General features: G+C 35.0%; 3 protein-coding genes across 3 annotated transcripts; 1 reads left to right on the top strand and 2 right to left on the bottom strand.

Moving 5' to 3' along the window:
• Window positions 1-6: 6 nt before the first annotated feature.
• LOC106174443 (meprin A subunit alpha) lies at window positions 7-15,158 on the top strand. The gene is made up of 12 exons (XM_013556011.2): window positions 7-1,905; window positions 2,155-2,182; window positions 6,104-6,163; window positions 6,594-6,637; window positions 9,040-9,115; window positions 9,433-9,568; window positions 10,007-10,182; window positions 10,581-10,796; window positions 11,269-11,307; window positions 11,677-11,817; window positions 11,999-12,261; window positions 14,934-15,158. Exons 1-12 carry the CDS (start codon window positions 1,828-1,830, stop codon window positions 15,015-15,017), a joined length of 1,341 nt encoding a protein of 446 aa, XP_013411465.2. The 5' UTR covers window positions 7-1,827; the 3' UTR covers window positions 15,018-15,158.
• On the bottom strand, window positions 2,504-5,061 carry LOC106181732 (uncharacterized). Its single transcript, XM_087000809.1, has 4 exons — window positions 4,737-5,061; window positions 4,250-4,376; window positions 4,036-4,125; window positions 2,504-3,722 (listed from the first exon to the last, which is right to left on the bottom strand). The coding sequence occupies exons 1-4, from the start codon at window positions 4,962-4,964 to the stop codon at window positions 3,229-3,231; spliced, it is 939 nt and encodes a 312-aa protein (XP_086856935.1). The 5' UTR covers window positions 4,965-5,061; the 3' UTR covers window positions 2,504-3,228.
• A 1,928-nt stretch (window positions 15,159-17,086) lies between the features above and the next one.
• Window positions 17,087-22,727, bottom strand: LOC106174442 (neuropeptide CCHamide-1 receptor). Its single transcript, XM_013556010.2, has 2 exons — window positions 22,495-22,727; window positions 17,087-19,360 (listed from the first exon to the last, which is right to left on the bottom strand). The coding sequence occupies exon 2, from the start codon at window positions 19,280-19,282 to the stop codon at window positions 18,206-18,208; it is 1,077 nt and encodes a 358-aa protein (XP_013411464.1). The 5' UTR covers window positions 19,283-19,360; window positions 22,495-22,727; the 3' UTR covers window positions 17,087-18,205.
• Window positions 22,728-23,922: the final 1,195 nt, after the last annotated feature.

Genomic DNA, 23,922 nt, shown 5'->3' with positions numbered 1-23,922 from the left:
ATTATATTATATTATATTATATTACATGAAATGCTTCAGTATTGGTATAATATATTGTGTAATAAAATGTTTTAACAGATCAGTTATTTCATTGAAATAGTATTTTCAGTATCTGAAATTCTTCATTAATTTATTACTTCCAAAAGTGGATTTTTTAAGTTTTAAAGTATTATAGTTACAATTGAAATACTAATAAAACATGTCAGATTCTTAAACATATTAATATACACCTCGACAATGTGTAATTAACAAGTTGGTCAAGATTGAAATGATTCAATTTTGGGATTTCTTACTGGGCATGTGCTAAAAAGTAAAACCCAAAGAGGTCTGCCAATCCTGTGGTTTCTTTATGTGTAAACCATGGGCATATTGTTGGGATTAATAGGCTTGATATACTCAGTTAATTAAGTGAGGTTACAGACTGAAGTAACTTTTAAAGTGGCAGTGTGTAAATCTTGCTTTTGGTTTTTGACATTCAAAAATGTTTAGAGAAAGGTTGTGTGGGGATCAGCACATGAAAGAGTGAAGTCTAATTGTGTTTGAATAAGATTTTGGTAAAAAGTTAGTCAGGGTATATGGCACTTTGAAATACTAATTCTGAACGTTTTTACTTCTGATTTTTAAGAGAAAACCCTATGCAATTCCAACATTATTTGAGTTTGCCTTTTTGATGAGCTATTCACATCAGAATTAATGTATGTATGACGATTTCATTTTGGTGTGGCAATTTATGATCAAAGGATATTTACAAGTGCAATTTCATTTTTCATTTATGTAGTCAATGGAGGTTTGTTGATATATATTTGGAAGGCACCCTTGCCTCTGTTTATTTTAAAACATACTGTTGTAGACAAGTAAAGCATATAGTCTGACTATCTGTATCATGTTTATATTGATATAATCTTTTTTTTTTTTTCTTTTTTTTTTTTTTTTTTTTTTTTGAAAATTCAATTATTACTTTATAGTCTGACGGATATGGTTGATAAGCAGACAAATACAGGATTATTTTTGGATGTCATTTGGAATTTTCTATTGTTACTGAAAACAGTAGCTACTTTAGGGACACTGTCTCTTTATTCTTTAATACATTAATGGGTACTATTGACATTTGATGAAAATGTTTTTCCTAATTTATGTAACTTTTTATTTTATTTAAATGGATTTTTATGTCTAAAAAAGTTAACATTTTTTTCCATACATAGACTGTTATTGTTTTTTCTTTACATTACCTATTCATTAAAAATGTTCATCCCTAAAAGTGAATCTTTTAATCCTCCCTTCTCTTTGTAACCAAGCCCCCAGGAAATGTAAGGGGTTATATGAGAACTTTCGCAAATGTCACACTAGGTGACAAAGAAATTTAAACTGTAATTGGCCCACCTTTAGGAACTTATGTAAGACATTACATTAGGGTGGTTTGACCAGAGCTTAGGGGACACTAGAGAGAATCATGGGTATAAAAAAGGGGAATGGATTATAAAATCTGTCCAGTGCTTGCTCAAAATATAAGGAATACCACCACAATGCAGTCTTTTTCAAAACTGAAAGGTAGGTTGTTCGATATTGTGTGTAAGGTTCTCTTGGAAAAAGAAAACCAAAAATTGACTTGATACTTTCAAATATTGCATTGGCGTGTAACATTGCTTTGCAGAATTACTAGTTATGTGGCCAAACCAAAGCATGTAAGCACGGACTTTAGTACTCCACCTGTTTCCTTCCCAGTTAAGACCAACCCACTCAATCTGTGATTATGACATAAGGATATGTGGGGTAAACCATGGTCAGGTATCTAAACCTCTGGCTTTCTTCTTGGGATCACTGTGAAGCATGTCTAAGATGGTGATACAAAGCATGGAGTGCCTTGCAGTTCTTCTTGCAGTTGCCTTTATTTCATGTGATGCTGCAGTAAGTACTATGCTATACATTTTAACTAATTTAGGTAAATTAATTGTTTTTGCTTCTGTTCACTAAGATATGTTTGAATCATTGTAAAATTGTTCAAAAATTCATAAATGTGTAAGTAATAACTGGTTCCCACATTTCAAAATATCCAAAGTGATTAACTGCATATATTTTAGGGTCTCGGCTTTCTCTGTTTTCTCTTCTCATATGTGAAATATATTACAGTTGAATAATATTGATCTTTTCTTCCAGTCAGTTGGTGTGTTGGATGAGGCAGCTGGTAAGTTTTCATGTTTGTGAAGAGCTAGAATCAGTCAGAAACTATTATATAAGCATAAGCTAAGACTTAACTAATGGAAGTTGATCCTCAAGTCATGTCAGTATTATTAGTATTTATATGCATCATTCATCATAAACTGACTGGGTTTTAACTAACAACTTTAGGTACATAAAAAGAGAAAATACATATAAAGCTTTTAAGGTATTTTGAGTCCGTTTCATTTTTCAGGGTGGCCAAAAATGTCTCTCATAATATATATTGTTTGATGGTAAAAAAAAACAAGTCTTTTCATTTAATAATTTCTTTATTCAAGCACCTAAATTTCTGTTTGTACTTAACAAAAAAAAAATCATAACATGCTGAAAAATTAGGATTTGAAGAATGGTCTGACCCTTGAAATTTATTTTAAGAGAAGTGAGGCAATCTTCTGGTAAAATAAGGTGAATGTGACCAAAGTGTATGCTTAATATATTTTTCTTCCAGTTGTAATTAGAGAGTCATGCAGAATGTTCATTTGTTTGATATTTTTTGCTTTCATGTAACACAGAAGGGTATAATATACATTGTAATACATAAATTTGATTAAGCAGCATGCAGTGCTATATCAGTCTTTAGATCCAGAACTACAGACTTGCCTGAAACAACAAATTTCTTTACCTATAGCACAAAGCACCAATTACATCTTGGCCAGCCATGTTGCTGGAACTGGTTTAACAAATATTAAGTAAAATATTGGTTTTAAAGCTCTAAAATGTGTTCTATTTCAATCAAATAAAGTACCTTAAATGATAAAAAGCATAGATAAAGCATAAGGTATTTCTCTCATTTTTGTGAACTGGTATATTATTCTCATTGACATGGAATACAACTGATTTATATTAGCTCAAAGTAGGTAAAAGGTATGGACCTAAAATTACAATCAAAATAAAACTATTTTTAAATTTTGCGAAACTACATGCAGTGCCTGGAACAAGACAAATGTGCTTTATAATAGACAACTCAGCAGAATCACATCTACCACAATTACACAATCACATCTACGCAATTTACTTTGAACAAACAACACAAGTCAGTTCTCTGCCATCAACATAACTTGGACAAGGGAGGGAGCCACACTTTGCTTCAACCACGTACAGCAGGGCACCATTTTGGTTCCCAGTTCCACCCTCGTTTACCTCAGGTGCCCCATCGATGCACACAAACTGAGATCTTTTGTGTCCATGATGTGCCGTCATAAGGTAGCCATTATACTCCTGAGTCCAGCTTTCTGGGCATTCTCTTCTCGCTGGGATCATGACTTGACTGGACCGATTAATGGACCGGCACACAGCACATACTGGGGTCTCATCCTGAAGAGTTCTGATCCTCCCAGTGTTGACTTTATTGAATGGGTCATTGGCTTGAATCTCCAGTTCTGCTCCATACATGAAGGCACTTGACTGAAATCCATCTTTATAAGTTCCCCACTGCGGGTTGTGGGGAAGACACTGCAGATCACTACCTCCACCGTTGTGAGTATAAAGAGATCCACCGATCACACCTAAGAAAAAAAATCAAGGACGACAATCAGTTTTTACATGCATATATTTCTACAATTTAAACCAAAGTTCCTCGGAATACTTGAGAAAACTTGTGAAAACAACATGTATAAAAGAGGAAAACTAAAGTCTAAACATTGCCTTAAAAAATAAAATAATCATAATTAATATATTAATCACAACCCCTAGCTGATCTTCAAATGATTATCATAATGCCATCTGTTTAGGATTATATGGTGTAAGTGTCAGTTTATAATAGATTTTTTTAGTAATTCAGTGACATTTTGACTGATAAAGAATTTGAGTTGTTTGTACCGTCATACACTAACTCTGCTCCTGGTGGACATGTCTTTCTTCCCCATCTTGTATAGGTGGCACCACTAGCAATGCCACTGGGTAATGGACCTACAGTGTGCATTAAGAACAGATTTTATAATTAGATAAAATTTTGATCAGACTTCATTGATTTTTCAGAATACTTCACAAACGAAATGGAATAGTTTTCTGGGGTCAGAAATACTTCGCTTACCATTTCGGATATTTCGTTTATTTCTGGTATGGGTCTTGTTGGCAGATCTGTGTAAAATGGGAGGTTCTTCTAAGTTTTCTTCATCCTCAGAGTGAGGCAGTTTCTGTGTGATATCTTGTACTTGTCTCTGAATTTTGATATATGAATGATAAACAAAATAAGGTTAGTCTAACTCTTCTTTTGGACATTTCTTATGTAATGCATAGAAAACAAAAAATAAATAAATAAATAATCATCAACAAAATTGTATACACACTTATGAAAAAAATTATTGTTGACCTTTGAATTAGTGGTTGCCTAATATAGTTTTGTTCATTAACATCCCATGGAACTTGTGTTGCAAAATTATCAGACTTTCTGCAAAGTTCAATATATCACCCATCTTGAAATCACTTATATTCAAATTCATGATTTTTGAGGGAACACATGCCTCTGTTTCCAACCACCCTTAAACACCCAGAAAATACAAACTGAGTTATTGGATTACCTGCAACTTTCTTGCCAGATTCCCCAGCAGGTTGATTTGTCTCTGTTGTTTGTTTTGAATGCTGCGGCAACGCATCTCTTGTAGCAGTAGTTCTGCAACATCTTTAAACCCCATAGTGCCAGTTTCCAGATCCTCTCCATAAAGCCCTAAAGCTCTTGTTTCTTGTGACAAAGTGATTGCCAGTGCAAATAGGAACACAATAAACATGACTTTCTTGCACAGCTCCATATTGAACTGATATCAATGCACAATTGTATCTGAAACTTTCATAAATTTCTGTTGCTTTTATACTTATTCCAACAAGGAAAATAAAGGTTTGAGGGAGCTTTGCTAGCTGAGGCTAACCAGAACGATTGCACAAGGGGGATCACATGCATTGTTTTCCCTGGGTGTTCCTCATGGCTGAATGATGATAAGGACATGTTTTTTGCAGATACAGGTTATACCTAGAAATACAGTGGATGTGTCATCACTCCCTTACATTTTTTGTGGTGTAATCTGATATGTTAGTGGAGCAGTCAAAATAGGATCTTTCAAACAATGGCAAGCTGCATTTTTTTTTCATCAAAATTTTTATTTTGCAATATATTGTGTGTTTTTTAGGTTTAATGTACCATAACTTATTTTGCTGGCTTGTATCATCAATCAATTTTCAATTTATTACTGAGCCATATTCGTGTATCATTTGCAAGCATGTCTTTTTCAAAAACTTTTCTTTCTTTGGCTTCAACCAAATAAACTCCTACCCTTTCTTTGCACTTTCACTTTATGAAATAAAATGATTAAGTGATTTTTATTCAAGAGCAGTAATTTCATTATGTCAAAGATCTAGCTTGCATTTGAGGTGAAACTAAAAGTTAAAACATAACAAGGAAGTCAAAAGAGGAAAATTTAATTAATTCTCCGTATTTGAAAGTGGTCACACATTCAAGATTGGCTCACTGATTACTTGGAAAGCAACAAGAATTAGCTGCAAAGTTGGGTAGCTTTGCCAATTCAATGTGGCAGAGGTTTTTTTTTAAAGATACATGATACTGAAATACTTTATAAGGATGACACTTTAATCTAGCAACACATTTTAGTCTCTCAGGCAGACTTGTGTAGATGTATACATGTACCTGTAATAGTACCACTCACTGAATAAATATATCCCTAAGAAACTTCAAGTTTGCATGCATAGGCATTAATGTAGTACATGCATAACGATCTTCTGTCAGTGAACCTTTGTGTCGTATCAGTTTTTAGAATTGGAACTTACAATACCATAAATCAGACACAAATGTCAACTCTATTAAAAAACAAACAATTTGAATAAATATTACTTCATTGCCAACATCAGGAAATTTTGTAATGTTTTTGTTGTATAGATTTGCTGTCCTGGACACAGCCCAACCTTCCCCCAGGAGTGTCACCTGAGGAAATGGGAGGTAAGGATTTTACACAGTGCCCTTGTATGACATTTCTTACCAGCTCTTTCTAAAATGATCTCTACTTTGATGGGTTTTTTCTAACAATATTTTAACAAAATAACATGTTGTTTGGTCACAATGGTTATTTGTTGCAAAAATTGCTTTATTTTGATTATGTAATTTGCCCTTTATGCAATGGATAACTATTGCTTTCACTTTGCATTTTGTGAGAGTCTATAAATTGGTGTTTACTGCATATTGTTTAAAGACCATTAATTTTTTTAGATAGCAAGATCTTTGAATTAGCATAAATTGAATTTTAGATAAAGCAAGTCTGTAATGTGCCTTTTGTTTATTTATTTATTTATTTTTTATATTTCATTGTCATTTGTTATGACCTACACATATCTTTATAAACAATACAAAAATTTAACTTCGTCATTGCTAGGTAAATTTGAAGGTGATATGGATCTTGACCCTAGCCTCTTTAAAGTAAGTGCATCAGAATGAGTAGGGCTTCATCAGAATCCTGTCTCATAAATAATGTTTAATTGGTTATAGAGTTTTAGCTACAATGATTAAGTATCAATAAGCAGTCTTAATTAGGACCAAAACTCCACTATTTTATAAAAGATTGTCAAAAATTGGAATTTTAGCTGATGAAGTTGCATTTACTTTTTTGCCTTAAAATATGTCCATACACAAATTTAATGTGATATACCCTGATTTTCATTCACTCTTAGTATCTCTTAGGCTATTAGGTCTGTCAGTGATAGTTTATGTTGGGGTAATCACTTCAGAAAGACTAATAGACCAGAACTGGAAATATTTGCATAGACAACTATTCGTGTTTAACATACTTATAAGATAGTCTTGCAAGCCTAAAATGTTTCTTTGTACCTGTTCAATACTTCAGCAGATGCACTGGTTAAAGGGGTTGGGGGGGGGGGCGATAAAAATGCTCTCCTCCCCCCTCAGTGTTTTGAGATTTTGGATCTACCAATATCGTCCCCGATGTCGAATTTTTTCTTGCCTTCCTTGCCGTTAATCTTGGCATATATGCTGCCATTGAAATACCACGCACTTTCGCATTCTGGATGGTCGTTCAGCAATTTAAGTAGTTCCTTATTTTCTTTTGTAACATCGTCTGCTAGCCTCAGGGCTCTGTCGGACCTTTTTAGCTCACCCCTTTTGCGCATGATACGGGATTTTATCTCTGTGTTTTTTAACTTTAAGATGATCGGCCTGGGTTCCCCTGGTTTGCCGGGAATCCTGTGCACCGCCACAATATCATCGCCTTTCACCTCATCCTGTATCTTCTCTTTTAATGTTTTAGTTACTAGGGCAGAAGTTGTCTGATCGCCCGATTCAGACTCCGGGATGCCATATATTTTTACATTGTTCTTTCGGCTGTATTGTTCGTTATGGTTGGCTTTTATCATTGCCGACGAAGCTACCCTGGCAGCCTCTTTCATTGCTCTGTTCATTTTGTCGATGCATTGGTCATTTTCTCGTAATGTTTGTCTCAAATTATGATTCTCCAGCTCTAGCCCGTCAACTTTGTCTTGTAAAACTCCTATTTTCCTTTTATTTTCCTCATTTTCTATTTTACTACTTTCTCTGATTTCATCAATTTTTATTTCCAGGTCCTGTAACTTCGCATTCAATTCTTTGACTGTTTCGCTCACAACTGTTTTGATAATTTCACTAAGGTCCTCCTTCTTAACGGTTTGCTTTATTTCATATTCAATCTCCTCCAGTTTCGTCATGAGGGATACCGATTCATCACCGCTGACAAAAGAGAGTTCACCGCTGGTGTTTGAGATTTCACAATGTGGCCTTTTGGGTGCCTGCATAATTTCAGGGGAGTCATTGCGTCCTATTACTTCTTCTTTGCTATTTTTATTGGACATTTTTGCCCCCTTTGTTTGCTTAGACTCTTTTGTATTTGCACTGAAATATTTTGACTTTGTCCCCCGGGTACTCATAGTCACTGTTCTCTGCTATATACGGGGATGAAAAGAATAGGAGAGGTGCTTATTGCCCTTATTATTGGCCTAATTTGACCATGCATGGATTCGCAGTCTAAAGATGGGGTGTGTTCATTCATAGCTCTTTATATGTCAGTGCATAGTTCAGTACGTTGACAATTGTTCAGGTCCACGTAAGCATATATACTTATACGTGTATATGCTATAAATGTATTTTTCAAAGGATATGAAATTTTTCAGAGTTTTAGCAATTTTAAGCACACGGTGTATCTGTTGCATTCACTGTCCGGAATGTTCGATGCAATCCTTTTGTAACTGAATATTTTATAAGTTCTTAGTAACACTCACCTCCCTCGTATCGTGGCGTCCCGATCAACGAGTTAAGAAAAAAACTTTTTAAAAGACCCACGCAGAAAACTTTGAATTATAAACTCTTCCAGCTTCTTCTTCCACAGTTCATAGTGCATTTATAAAAAATTCGGTGGCAAAGTATGCAGACTTTCTGCCTGTTGCCGATGGTTTTCTCAGAGCTCACGCACAGTCCTCATCACACACCGCCATCTTGTTCTCCCCCCGATCCTGAAATTTTGATTTACCTGTTGACTGTTTCATCTTTTCACTCTGACAGACTTGGTCACAACTGACTTACCTGTTCAGGTGAAGGTGAACAGGTAATTACCTCAGTCTTGATGATGACTTGTTAGTCCCTCTCACAGTCAACAGGTAAATCAAAATTTCAGGATCTATTATAAATGAAAACTTTCTGACAATGAAAACTAAGATCCAATGAAACTATTTTCACAAACAAAATTCATGATCACGAAAACTGAAAAATTTGTCTAGTTGTATATGTTAGTTGTAGGACAGTATCTTTTACTCTGTTTTTTTAAATATCATATCCAGCACAGAAATGCCATGAAAAATGACTTCCAGCGATGGCCCAATGGTGTTGTACCTTACATTATTGACAGCTCATACCGTGAGTACAAAAGAAGACTTCTATTAAGATTGGCTATAAACTGGACTGCCAACATTATAATATTTAACAAAATGATATATATGCTGTTTATTGAGTTGTGAACTTAAGAAACAAATCTATTAATCCCTTAGGTTAAGGAAATTCTGAGTAAAAGTCAAACGTTCGTACCTAGAATCATCGCACTTGTCCACAGAAAAAAGAAACTATGGCGTATATCTTACTAAAAGAAGCATTATCACCACCAAGGGATCAGATTGATATTCTTACAATCAGCCTGCTCATTTCATTTTCTATCTTTGACTTTTTATTACTTAAAGCATCCTACGCCTCTGATATCATAGTGGAAGCCATGAGAGAACTAGAACAGAAAGTGGCAGTGGGCAACATTTATTGTATAAGGTTTACGCCACGTAGAAGTGAATCAGATTACATCCATGTCAGACCTATTTCAGGGTGAGAATCGTTATTCTGTTTGATAATTAATATCTTTTCCTTTTGTATTCCCTGTGGATGATATTCCCCATGGATGTTTTTGTTAATGTGTAAGGTGTTTTGTGCAGTTGTGATTTTTGTCAATTCCAGGGTGGAAACTTTTAATTTCATGTCATGTGCTTAATTATTTTATGTGTGATATTTGAATAGATGATTATTCAGTGAATAACATCCTACAATTATTTTGCATTCTGTAATGAGTTTCATTTTTGCCCTTACTTAATGTGGTAACAGTGGTCTCCCAAACAATCAAAAAGGATTTTCTCCTTTGAATGAACCGGAGAGTGCTATCACCTCTTTTCATTGTACCAAACTTAACATTTTTATTTATATGATAATCATGGACATGGAGATCATTGCAATTAAACACTGATATTTATAATTTTCTTTCAATTAAAGATGCTTTTCTGGTGTTGGAAAGTTTGGTGGAAAACAGGATGTGTCTTTGGGCCGTGGCTGCCTTCAGAAGGGAACTGTCATGCATGAATTGCTGCACACTCTTGGTTTCCATCATGAGCAGAGTCGTTATGATAGAGACAATTATGTGACTGTAGTCTACAGTAATATTCAATCAGGTCAGTCTATACTGTTTTATTGGCAAATATAGTATTTTATAATGAGCAGTGTCATTAATATAGAGACAATTATGCGACTGTAGCTTACAATAAGGTCCATCAGGTAAGTTGATACTGTTTAATCAGCTAATGTAGTATATCACAGTGATCTGCAATTGAACTGATTATGAGACCATTTTTGCTGATAATAATGAAAAAAATTGACTGATTATTCTATAGTACTTTGCTTCACGATTCAGTCTTTGATCTAGTTCAAAATTATGACAAGAAAACTATGCAATGCATGGAGGTTTTTACTTTGGCCTCATCCATACACTTGTGGTGCTTCACATCAACTTATTCCTCCATTTCACTTCTCACATATCCCAGCTATAACTCCATGCATTTAATTTCTGTAGGTAAAGAATCTGAATTTGAGAAGTACAGTGCTGGTGAAATCCAACATTTCACCCCCTATGACTATGGTTCCATCATGCATTATGGGGCATACTACTTTGCCAAGGACAGGACAAAGCCCACCTTGGTTGCCAAGAAGTCTGGAGTCACCATCGGCCAGCGTGTAGGACTCAGTTCTAGTGATATTGAAGATGTGAGGAAGTTCTACAAGTGTACTGGTATGATTTTCTTATGAAATTTGTATCTGTATGTCATTCATTATAAATTATTTGCCTACATATTCCAAACACCAATAGTAAATGTCCATGGTCTGCCACCAGTAGTGTAATATTTGTATTAAAATGTGTTTTTCATTATCAAGCATTGTTCACTGTTCATAATTAAATGGAATGTGTATCTTTTTTTTTTTAATTCCAATTTTAGCAATGAATGAATTTCTTTTATCAAAATTCTGCTGAATGCTTTATGTAATGTAAATCACATACTGATTAATCAGCTAATGTAGCTAATGTAAATCAATGTAAGAAAAAGGTTATTGATATGTAACGGATAAGTTCACTCTGAAAATATAGAACATAAATCCTGGTATCTAAATTTTGTATGATTGATCAGTGGAATCAAATACAAGCGAGAGTCATTGCACCTAAACATTGTTGTAAAAAATGACCAATATTTTCTCTCTTTTCACAGCCTCTGGAGCTCAAACTTCATACACCACACCTAAACCAGGTAAGTTTAATTGTTGCAGTGTTGTGTACCGTGCCCCCACTGTGCTTTTTAATCATCTTTAATATCAACGCATCCGTTACACCATTATTACCTACTGTTTGCAGAGTATTAAAAATGGTTCTCATCCATCAAAAAATGAACTTCTAGTTTTTCCTTTTAAAAGATATGAAATACATCTCAAGAGTGTTTTTTTCCTCTTTTTTTTTTTTTTTTTTTTTTTTTTTTTTTTGAAAGTTCAAGTACTATAATCTGTCAGTCAGAACTATCAGGCAATAGGTTTAACTTTTTTTTTTTTAATTGAGAATTTTTACTTAAAGATATATGTGTGTGTGTGGGCATACTATATCATGTGTTTTTTTTTTCATTAAGGTGCCTATCTTTCAAGCTGCACCTTTGATAGAAACCTTTGTGGCTGGGGCCAGGACCGGTCAGATGACATGGACTGGACATTAACCTCAGGCAGTACGCCATCTAGCAATACAGGACCCACAGCAGACCAGAGTGGTAGTGGTAAGAATTAATATTCACTTTTTTAATGATGAGAGCATGTTACTTGACTTCATGCTCACATTTTAAGAGGGAGACTCTATTATTATATCTCTAGAATAAATTTATAGTCATTGAGCTCTATTATTTTTATAATTTTTTTATACAACAGAAAAAAATACATATGTATTTTTTGTACTCTCAGGAAAATATGTGTATGTGGAAGCTAGTGGATACTCTGGAAAGACAGCACGTCTGCTGTCACCAGCTGTTATGGGATATGGTTCTTCCACCCGATACTGCATTGACTTCTACTATCACATGTATGGTGCCAACATGGGAACTCTGAAAATTGGCGTCAAGTTTGGCTCAGATTATAGAGCATTGACAACAATCAGTGGAGACAAGGGGACAAGATGGAGACATTTCTTGCTCACTGCCAACATAGGATATTCTGGAGAATTTAATGTAAGCAATCATTTTCAATGAAATTTTTATGAGTTTTTTTTAGCATTTTTGTAGGTGTATCAGACTGTGTTTAGCTTTTTCTTATAATGGGTAATTTCACAGTTATATGATATGGAATATATAAGATATAGATAATGGCTTTAACCCAAACAATGGAAAGAGAAGGGATACAGCTGAACAGGTATGTTTTAAGAGGTTTTACCAAGGAATTACACTGCAATGGCCTTTGGGCAGTTTGCTTTTTGCTGTGTGGGTAGAACTTAAATTGGGCTCTGTCCAGGCATGGACACTAAAGCTTGAGTGTCTGATGTTCAGGGACCCTCTTATGTCATAGCCAGACTATTTTAGAGTTGTCAATCTCCCAAAATGCACTGGTACAGCTGTACGACTAAAATGAGATATAACACTCGATGTGAAAAGGCCTTATGTATCAAGTGGCATATACCTGCATGCATGTTTGCAGGTGATGAAATGGGCATCATGACACTGTTTGTTTCTAGCATTCATGCAAAATGTGCATGAATGTGAAATACTCTGAACCTGGGTCTTTGGTTCTTTACATCCCCCATGGTGTGAGCATCAATCTTACAAGATAAAATAAGATAACAGACAGGTACAGGTAACTGATTTCAATTTTGCTTATTGAACAACCCTTGGTGCCATCCTTAAAGTTGAACTGAACTGTGATGGCTTTTTGGTTAGAGTGTATCACCTGTGGTTGTCTGTTACTCGGGGGGTAAAATATGTGTAGAACATCCTTGTAAAACATTACATATAACATAGTATACGTATTGTGTTACATGCATACAACACTTTGACTGGGTTTCACAAACAAACTTAACTGTTGGTTTTTACATTGAGACTGAAGGCTTTAAGACTACTTTGACCCAAGTTAAATCAGTGGTAATGGAAAGCTTCTTCCTTGAAAAAAAGATAGAGATGGCTAATGTTTAATCAATAGTTACTTTTGGTGGACTATTATGGTTTTATTCTGAATTGAAGTGAACCAAATCGGTGTGAGGTTCTTTTGTGAGACTGTTGCCTTTAGTCAAATGTTGTTATTTTTTTACTTTAAAACCAAAAATTTAAGTCTTCTTATATGACCCAAGATCAAATGGCATTACATAAATAAGATTACGTATTATGCCTGTTTTACAAAAATTAATAAAGAGCCTGATAATGTGTCATTGATTGATCATTGATTGATATCAGCAATTTATTTATTTTTTTCCAAAGCAAAAATTGTGGGACACTTAGAAAATGTAATATGACATGTTTCATGATTTTTAAAAAGCTGTTGCTTTCCTGAGGTATTAGTGTTTACACATGGGCAAGACCACTGGCAGATTTAGGGGGGTGTCAGGGGGGTCCTGACCCCCCTTCAATTTCTGAAAAAAAAAATCACAGCAGTGACCACTCTTGAAAGTAGAATTTTGACTAGCTAAATCATAGTTCTAATCTGTACCAAATGGCACAGTTCGCCTTCAAAAATACCAAAATTTTTCTGGCCCTTCAGCAGGCCCCAAACCCTACACCAAGGGGTTGGGGGGGGGGGGGGTAGGGTCAGCTTTGCATCCGTGGACTCCCTTTCAAATAATCTACCCCTGGTCAAGACTAATTATGGGTCATACAGAGGTGTCTGACATTCAGGGTGCTTAAATATAAGCAGGTTAGGGTTTTAGAGGTCTCTATCATTAGGTGAAAAAAGGCTTTTGGTTTCAATATTCAGCTAGATGTGATCTTAATTGCATGTGTAAAAATGTCCAACTGATCTCAGGCTTGGTGACTTTTAATGAAAAGCAATATCAATGATCACATCCTGTTTTGATGGTGTTAAGTATGATAGTAAGAAAAAAGCTGCTGCAGCTAGTTCCATTTGGAAACTGTGTTGATTTATTGATCACATTTTTGAAAGTGTGATAGGGTGATTCATAATGGAGAAGGCAGAGTTGTGAAAAATTTACACCTTTGTAATAACAGCAAAAGTGTTGCAAGCAATATATCAAATGGATAATGAATTGCTTGCTCCTCGTGTTTTATATTTGAAGAAAAAGTGGGTAAATTGTAACTGATTTACGGTTTAACATTACCACTGGTAATTTGATCTTCTTAAAATATTGGTGATAAGGGAGATCAAGGAGATGAGCAGGTAAATATATGAGAAAATTAACTGGTTGGAAATAGCTAAGAGACTTTAAAGTGATCAATAGATAGACTCGCATCAAAAGAAAGAAGTTAACAAATGTGTCATTTTTAGAAGCAACTTTGTTAAGCATGATCCACCAACATCAGAGCTGAAACAAGAGCTTATTTAGAAACCTACTGGATACATATTTCCATCACATTGGTGCTGCTTTATTTACTTCATGTAAAAATTGAATCTTTTGCTAAACATTCCACACAGAAAGCCTGTTCATATACGTAGACAGAATGGCTGTTGTGATAAATATTGATTACATGCCTAGCTTCATTTCATTGAGTTAATTTTTTTTATTGTGAATTGATTGTGCTTGGTTAAGCAGGACCATCAGAGTCCCCTCTATTTATCTGATTATTTTGTATCTTTTGATTTTTTGTGCATTTTATTTTTAGAGTATAAAGATGCAGCATGGAAAGTGGGGTTATTGATTTTGCTGAAAAATAATCACTTAGATCTATGTTTATTATTTCAGTTCTATGTAGAAGGTAAAACTGGAAATGGGTGGAGAAGTGATATTGCTGTGGACAACATAAAAATCTCCTATGGAAAATGCTGAAGTTTACCAAGTCAAAAAAAGACAAGAATGATTAAGATGATTTATAACTACACGCAAGCCATATTATGACTCATTTAAGCACAACCTTGTTGTTTTCTGTTGTCATATATGCTGAAAATAATAAATATCATAAGAAAAACTGATTTTGAGTCCAGGTACATTTTATAAATATGTGGAATAAAACACTCCATAGCATACTGGTCAATTAATTAAGGTGGGACTGTACTCAAATAGGGATAAAAATCATGTTTTTATAGATAAAATCAACAGTCAGTCTAGAAAGAAAAATCCCTAAATCCCTTTTGTGGTACTTTGTTCAAGTGTTATAATACTATTAAAAGCATGTTTATAGCTGTCGAGGTGGCAAAAATCTGAGAAAATCAGGGAACTGAAAATGATATTTTTGCTCTCCAAAATCACAATATTATATCACACGATGAACTTGGAGCTGTGTATCAAGCATAATTAGATGTTTTGTAGATATTTAATGAATGCAACAGGAATAAAAAAAGCTAAGACCTAATCTCCAACCTGCAGTCCTAACTTACCACTTCAAATTTTTTTGTATATTAGATTTTGAGTAGGTAGGTTCTTGGCAAAATCAGAAATATAAATAAGTATTTTAACAGAATACATATCAACCTTGCAATATAAAGCATGGAAATATTGAATGATATCTTTAAATGATATCATCAACAATTTTCCAATCTGTGTTCCAAATTTGAACTTTTTACATTTAAGCAGTAATCAATTTTTTTGAGTTTTTTTGTACATTTTTTTCCATTTTGACATTTGAGTGGAAGTTTTTTGTTGACTGTCATGCTCTTTCTTTTTGTAGTTCATCCAATTAAAGAATTCCCCATGGGTTTTTAGTTCATGACTATGACATTTACTGAAAACCGCACATTAGAGAAGTGATGCACTGGCTTTTTAAGGTAATCACACAAAAGCTCAGGTACATGAAAGCTTGAAAATACAAATATTTCTGTCATAAAAAAAGTTGAAATCAAATCTGCTCTTACTAGATTGCAGGAGTGTGTACTTGTATGTCTTGTGTGTGGGTGTGCTAGTGAGCATTTTAAAGGTGTCTTATCTCAGTTAATCATGATATAATGAATCCTTGTTAGGTTTACCATCATACAAACGTGTTTGTTTTCCATTCATACCATAGGAGTCTAAATGCTATGTTTTATGTCTTCTAATGTCCTTAACACAGTTCAGTTGTCTGTGCATTGAAAAGATTTTCAGTGTCTTGATTGCGATGCAGGATAACATCCCTGGAGGCAACTTAGAATAATGGTATACATATATGTATGTATACATCTTTTCCTGTACAGCAGAGGGAGCTTTTTAATGAAAATTATTGTGCTTAATCTCCAAATAACATGTTCATCTGAAAGTATCTTTGTTTCAATGTCATGTTTAATTACTAAAAGTAAAGGTGTCTATAAATAGTGTTTTTGCTGAAAGTATAAAAACTGAATTAGCACATTACCTTCTACTGGTGGGTGATTTTAAGCAAAGGAGGCCAATTATTGACCCTGACATATCCATAAATGTTTTTTTAACTTTAGGATATTAGATAAAGGTTCTCTGTGTAGGAGTTTGTTTCTTTTTATAGATAGTAGTTTGGCTTGCACTGGAAAATTATGATTATTATCTGACCTCCCCCTTATTAAGGGGCGGATTTAGGCCGTCTTCTGGGTCTTCCGGAAGACGGTCAGATTTTCAAGTTTACATTGATGGGTATATAGTTTTTTCTGTCGGAAGACGGTCAAAAATGAAGGATGAATCAACAAAGATAATTTGGAAGACTGTCAGAAAATATCTTTGGGTCCGCCCCTGTCAGGCTTTATCACTCAAAATCAGCCATGTATTTTCTATTCTGAATGGGGCCTTTGTCCGAAACCGCGCAAATTCAGCAATGGATAAAAATTACAAACAGGCTCGAAATACGGACACCGTTGTATACTTTTAGGTTGGGTAACGCGTTAATACTACCTTCCAGATTCGTGGTCAAAATAGTTACGCGTAAATCGCTATGAGGAAATCCAACGCTGACAACAATAACCAATTTCAAACATTTAATGTTCACTCGTTACTTGCTCAGGTACATTCTTTCTGTAGGGAACCCCACTCTTTAACATCAAACCAAGACAAAGGATTCTTCAACTTAACTTCTTAATCAGGATAATTAACAAGCCTAGTTTATTTCTTTAGACAAAACGCAACATGTCATAAAGAATTACAGACTACGAACAAAGACATTACGTGAAGTTACCGAAATTGTTGGTGATTTTTAAACGTCCCCGACGTCTTGTATGTATATTGTCACTGTGTCCAAAATATCCATCGGGATGTCATCTAAATCCATAATCTAAAGCACATGCAGATTGAACTTACAGGGAGAGGTGTACAAACAATTGATTTAATGACACAACTGCTTAGACCAGTTAAAGAAATAATACTAGCTGGCGGTTTGTATAAAATTTTATTACAACAAAAAACAACCTTAGACATTAATCAATTGTGTCACATTACAATTAAAGTGCAAATATGAATACTTTGATACTTACATTATGATAATAGTCCTACTAAGGTGCTCAATATTGGAAATATAATAAAGGACCATGCAGGCCCACTTGGTCATTGTTCATTTACGTAGTTTTTTTAAGATTAAAGATTAATTAAAAAAAGAAACGCATCTTGAAAATGTTTTGTACAACTGAAGTTAAATTAATTCTAACCTTTCAGTTTGTAATAGGCGTAGGCTTGCACATTTTAAAACTGATCAACAGAGAAAAGCTTTTAAAGCTTGGAGGCAGTCGATCTGTGGTTCGTTATTGGCATTAAGTGCACCAATATGATCACAGACAAGTGGTCTGGTCTTTTTTTACCTTTTTATTATTTCCTCTGTCATTAAACTGATAAATGTCTGCACATCAAGCGTCAATATCTAATTGCAATATATAAGCTTTTTTCATTGAGTTCATTAAAAACGAACCAGTAAAACGGACAGAACGACACATAGAATTAGTAGTAAGGTTTCTTCCTCTAATTCCCACAAAATGATACCTCTAATTCCAGCAAAATGATACTCTAACGAATGCAATTACCAATGTAATGAAAAAGAAGGCATCTGGTGATGTTACCGCCAGAATACAAACAACCCATATTAATACATGTTCCTAAATCTTGTTTATAAATTGCAAAGGAGTATCTGACTCTATGCCCCGCAATGCTGTTCTTTGGCAATGGCAATGACAGCAAAATGCCCTATGGTAGGCATATTTAAATTGCTTACTCAGAAAATAGAGCATGACTGGATTAAGACAAGAATTTATGAAACACAGTGCAAAACCAGCGCTTTTGAAAATTTGCCAGAACGCGCTATAATGCCCCAATGCGTAGAAAAACCAGATAAGGTATATGTGCCGAGGAAGCCAACAGATCCCGAATATCACAACAAGTGATAGGATTACCTTGGCGATTTTTTGCCTTGTCTTTATATCCCCTTTATGTTCTTCTCCATCCACTTTTGGGGCTTTATCTGTGTGCTTAGTAACCCAAAACAAGGCTCTGGCAATGGCAATGTAGCACCATGTGATGTTAATCAAAGGCAACACGTAAAATAGAAGAAAACGCACCGTCACATGGGCCCGCCCATACCAACGTGGCCAAGTGACGGGATAAGGCCAACAAAACTCGGTTTGGTGGTCGATTTGTATGGTATGATAGGAAAATAAATCTGGAATTCCTATTGCAATAGACGTAAACCAAATGGTAACAATGGTAATTAAGGTTCGACGTAAAGCGTTGCGATGTCTGCTGTGAAATGGACGGACAATGGTCGAATACCTCTCAATGCTCAAGGCTGACAGGGTGAAAACACTGACTCCAAGAGATACGGTCTGGAGAAATTCATTGACTTTGCATACTGTGTCTCCATACGGCCAATTTGGAAATGCGTAGATAGTAAGTGTGAAAGGCACACATATAATAATGAGTAGGAAATCGCCCACTGCTAGGTTTGTTATCAAAATGTTAGGTATGTTTCTCATGGACTTATACCTGCATACAATGTATATCAGACTGCCATTGCCTATCAATCCTACGATAAATACGAAAGAAAACACCACTGGTATCACAGTCTCCACCCCACACCCACTGCATTCATAGTCTGTCCCATCATAAGTAATGTTGCTACTGTAGTTGACCGTTTCGTTTACTGTTAATGTGGTATTTTGGTACTCCATGGTATCCATTGTTCTTTGGGGGAGATATCACCACTTATTGGCAGTCGCTTATGAATAATGTCCTGGTCAGTTTTGTAGGTTGAAGATCTGGTCAAAAATGAAAAAAATATCTTATGTTGTACATCATAAATTACAATCATATTAAGTGTTACTTTGTTCACAAAATCTAGACATGCCAGTAATCAAACATCACTGTAAATGGTTAAAGCATGAATCTAAAAAGTTTAAGCTAAGAAACAGTAGTTCGAGAAGTGGCGTTCCCGTGATATACATGTAAACGGATAAGCCAATCAATATTACGTTTCTCTTAGAGATAACCTTAGAATGTAAAACGCTCTACTGTAGCTACAGATCGAGTTATTGCCCGGAAAAACGAATAGTGGCTGGAAAGTCTTCAGGCTGGCCCATAAAATAAAGGGAGTGGTGTTGTATCTTTCATTTTCTGAGGATTAACATTTCTCTTGAATACATGTAAAATTTAAACTCACTACGGGCATGGCTGCCACTACAATATGCAAGTGTTGTGAGTAAGGGTACGTCAGATTGGCAAAATGGTTCAGACTCTGACTTTTTCAGCACAGACATTTTAAAATCACCATTTTATTGGAAACAAGTTCAGTATAAATATTGGTATAGTTAGATGCCTGTTCTACATACGCCTTGAATCGTGGTGCATCTTAGAGACCCTATCGTACTAACTTTGGATCGATCTCCCTCCAAGGGGATTCTCGCTAAATTGCTATTAACTTATGCGGCTTAGATGTCTGTCATGCCTACTGAAGCTGCTAGGGGGTATTTAAGTATCGTTTAGCAGCTTCAGTAGGCGTGTCAGACATCTAAGCCGCTTTAGCTGAAAACAATTTAGCAAGAAACCCCTTGGAGATGGATTGATCCTGTTAGATCGATCTAGGCATGGGAACCCAGTCCTATATTTAAAACGCAAATGGCAAAAGTGAATAATTTATGGAAGGCCTAATTATTAGGTGCGAAATATTGCATCGGCTGTCCAGGGAGTTCGAATATGAATTTAATTGGTGCCAAAGGTCATATCGAAGTGACTCAATCAAGAAAGTAGATTCTTCCTTGGTTCGATTAAGTGTAACCTTGTGACGGATAATAAAATCTGGACAAATGTCTAGGGGAGAGGCACGGTTTTACACTACCGCTGATATGTATTCTCTTGAGTGTCAAGCCCTTTGTAAAGTCGATAGAACTCGGACATCATATTTGAATTGCACTCTGTTAACTGCAAAATTGGTTTATTCAAGTGGAGTGTCTTATCGTATTTAGATTGATTTTGTATCTGCCAGACAGAAAGCTGCGTATTTCCTTTTTTCATGTTTTCTTCTTTTTTTTTTCTTTCAGAATTTATACCGACAATTTTTGCTGCAACGTTGCACACTGCGTTCTGAAAATTAATGCTGTTATCAACACAAATCATCAATGAGCCATTTATCCATATAGGCGGCACTATACTTACAGGTAACACAAATGGTAATATGAATAATTCATAATACTCGTTGCCTCCCAGGATAACTCAGGAAGAATTAGAAGACCGTAAATTTAGTTAGGCGTTCAGTTTTACACTCTTTGGATGAACAAATACTGTATATAAGACTAAAATGTGATGTATTTGTCGAATGTATAGTTCATGTGGAAGTCTCTCTCTCTCTCTCTCTCTCTCTCTCTCACACACACACACACACACACACACACACACCATTAGAAATTAATTAGTAATTAAGAGCACGCGTGGCTCTCGAAGAAATGATAACAGATTCTGAGGTACCTTAGTGTAAGTTTGTAAAGAGTCTAAAGTTCCGTTGGAGAATATGCACAACATGTCATCGTGCTTTCACTTCAAAAACATGAGAGATTTGTATAGACTTACTTTCCAGGGTGAAAAGATTAAATTGGAAAAAAGCTGACAGAATGACAGATGAGGACGAGGTCGACAGAATTTGTGCAATAAAGTCAAAGAGAGTACAGTGTATTTTCCAATGCTCTGTAACTGTTTAAAACAATTCGTTGAAACTGTCTCACATTCATCCTCTTCAACAGTGGAATATGATTAAAGGGCTTTACCACGTATAAACTTCAGTTTTCTAATAATTCATAAACAGTAAACTTAGTAATCGATTGTAGTATGGAATGGCTACATAGACCAATGCTTACTGATATCTTCAGAACACGAAAGCAAGTGCTTTAATAATAATATATTTATACCAATTAAGCCTAATGGCTATAAGACTAATGCCTACACCTGTTCCACTTTGGTTAATGACAAATCACTTTTCCATCCCTCTAAGCGCAAACAAGTCTCTGTGGGTTAGACGGAGCAGTACCATTAATTTTTTTTTTTTTTTTTTTTTTTTTTTTTTTTTTTTTTTTGCTTATGGAAATTGTATTTGGATTATTGCTATATGGCAGGCTTGTACAGGACATCGTTCCTGTATTTTTGTTTTTTTTAAACTTGCACAAAAAATATAACCGTTTGATAACATTGTGTTAGCCGATTTTTGGTGCTTGGGAAGGTACTTTGATTTACAACTTCAAATTTTTCAGGTTCGATCTTATTGAAAGTTGGTCGTTAAAGCGGTGTTTGTTTCTGTTCCGCGTTACTAGTATTTATGAAGGTAGAACTTCGTTGATAGTAATGTCATTAACTGCGCAGAAAAGACATGCATCATGTAAAGGCGGAAATAACAGTAAAACCAACGATGTCTGAAATATGTTAAAGCCATCCCAGCCGATTTTTATCTTACTCGTGGGAATAATGGGAGCAGGCTACGGAAGCACTTAGGTCAAGCTTATATGCCAAGCTGATTCTACCGTCTAATTCAGGAACGAGTACGGATATATATATATATATATATATATATATATATATATATAGATATAGATATAGATAGATAGATAGATATAGATATAGATAGATAGATAGATATTGCTAAAACAACTGTTGCGACAGAATTCAGAGAGGTTTTCACGTCGTCCTAGGTTTCTTCCAGTTATATTTTCGAATATTACATTCGCAATAATCCCACAATAGTCAAGCAGATAAATCTCTTTAAATATGTTTCTAACGCTTGTAGTTGAATTCTTAAAAATGTACGTACCTGTACGTTTGCATCTTCTTATCACGACTGACATTAAAAAAAGACGTCTTAAAATGCTTCTAATGATAAAGCAATATGACATTTTGTGAAAAGAAAACGTACCTTTGAATACCATTCCCAGTCTGTAAGCTGCATACGCTCATATTCGGAAGATTTTCCCCAATGTCCAATACTTCACGCGCCCAACCTGTGATCGATTCCGACAGGAGCCCCCATGTTGTAAGTCGCGTAAACGTATGCGCTAAAGAATTCAAGCGATGAGCTGGAGTACATATATTCATCCCACTGCATGACGTAGGCGAACTCGGTGAATAGTTCCTAGATATACGCACCTCTTTCCTATTCGACTATTGATGGGGTTGTTTGTTCTGTGGCACCGTAAAGGTACTTTGTCGCTGGGAAACATAAATCATTATTGACTGTACAGATAGATCGTTATGTAAACGGATTATGGGGAAGCTGAAAAAAAAAAAAAAAGAGCGATGGTTTCTAATAAACCTGAAGTATTAGGATACCGGGCGGTTTATCAACACATCATTAAGTGTGTGGACAAACGTGTCATAAAAACAAGCTCATAAAAGGCTTATGGTTTAGGGTCATTGGCCGTCAAATATATATATTATATATATAACAATTCGGTATACCTATCCACAACCATGAGGAATAAAATCTATGAATTTATAAATCCGTTTTTGGTCCAGCTGCAGTGTTGCGACAAAAATTCAACAGTTTCTCAAATATTAGAAACTTTAAAGATGACAGTTGTCAAAAAATAAATAAATAAATAAATAAATAAATAATAAAAAAGGGTTTTTTCCCTCTGTGTAAAAGTGTAATGCTTAACCTACAAAGTGGTGTGTAACTGCACAATTAATTTTTCCCACGGCCCTTTCCCTTTTTTTCGATTTTATTCAATTGTTTCTTCGTCTGATGTCATTTCTAGTTTCATCTCCACGTTGTATGATCCTGTTTAGCTAATAATCAGGTTGGAGACCCAAAAGATATGACGAAGACTTAACTGAATTAACGCACTTATTGCCCATCAATTCTTGTTCATTTTGTGCAATAGTTCCAGGAAAGCGCAAAGTGATCAGTGGTTAAAGTAAATTGTGCATGTTCTGATTTATTTATATATTAATCATCGGCAGCATAATTTCAGGGCTGTAGGGAATTTGATTGAGGTAGTTTATGACAAACATGAACACTGCTTTTCATAAGATTTATAGCAGGATTTGCAAAAAGCCAAAATACATAAGGCGAAAACTTTATATTAACAAACTTGAGATTTTTTCAATTTCCCTATAACAAATTTGTACAATTTCACTTTATTCGATTTCAAGGCATTTGATTTCGGTTTGCATTGAATTTTCGACTAAACTACTTTCGTAAAATACATCTGGCACCATAGCTCGAAAACGCAGTGCTAATATAAAGCATCTTGAGGCATCTCTGTAATTTACTTAAAAGATGATTAATAGGTCATCCTCATGTACTGTTATACTTCTCTCAGTCTCTCTCTATTACAATGCA

This window comes from Lingula anatina, chromosome 1 (assembly GCF_051362555.1).
Source record: "Lingula anatina isolate TDL-2025a chromosome 1, LinAna3.0, whole genome shotgun sequence".
Lineage (NCBI taxonomy): Eukaryota > Metazoa > Brachiopoda > Lingulata > Lingulida > Lingulidae > Lingula > Lingula anatina.
This window is presented reverse-complemented; position numbering and strand designations above follow the sequence as displayed.

Bases quoted from the DNA above. Each gene is read 5' to 3' on its own strand.
- LOC106174443 (XM_013556011.2), top strand. From the start codon at position 1,828: ATGTCTAAGATGGTGATACAAAGCATGGAGTGCCTTGCAGTTCTTCTT. The intron at 9,569-10,006 runs GTGAGAATCGTT...TTTCAATTAAAG, and splicing joins CATGTCAGACCTATTTCAGG to ATGCTTTTCTGGTGTTGGAA. The intron at 10,183-10,580 runs GTCAGTCTATAC...TAATTTCTGTAG, and splicing joins CTACAGTAATATTCAATCAG to GTAAAGAATCTGAATTTGAG.
- LOC106181732 (XM_087000809.1), bottom strand. From the start codon at position 4,964: ATGGAGCTGTGCAAGAAAGTCATGTTTATTGTGTTCCTATTTGCACTG. The intron at 4,126-4,249 runs GTAAGCGAAGTA...TGCACACTGTAG, and splicing joins TAAACGAAATATCCGAAATG to GTCCATTACCCAGTGGCATT. The intron at 3,723-4,035 runs GTACAAACAACT...TTTTTTTCTTAG, and splicing joins AGCAGAGTTAGTGTATGACG to GTGTGATCGGTGGATCTCTT.
- LOC106174442 (XM_013556010.2), bottom strand. From the start codon at position 19,282: ATGGATACCATGGAGTACCAAAATACCACATTAACAGTAAACGAAACG.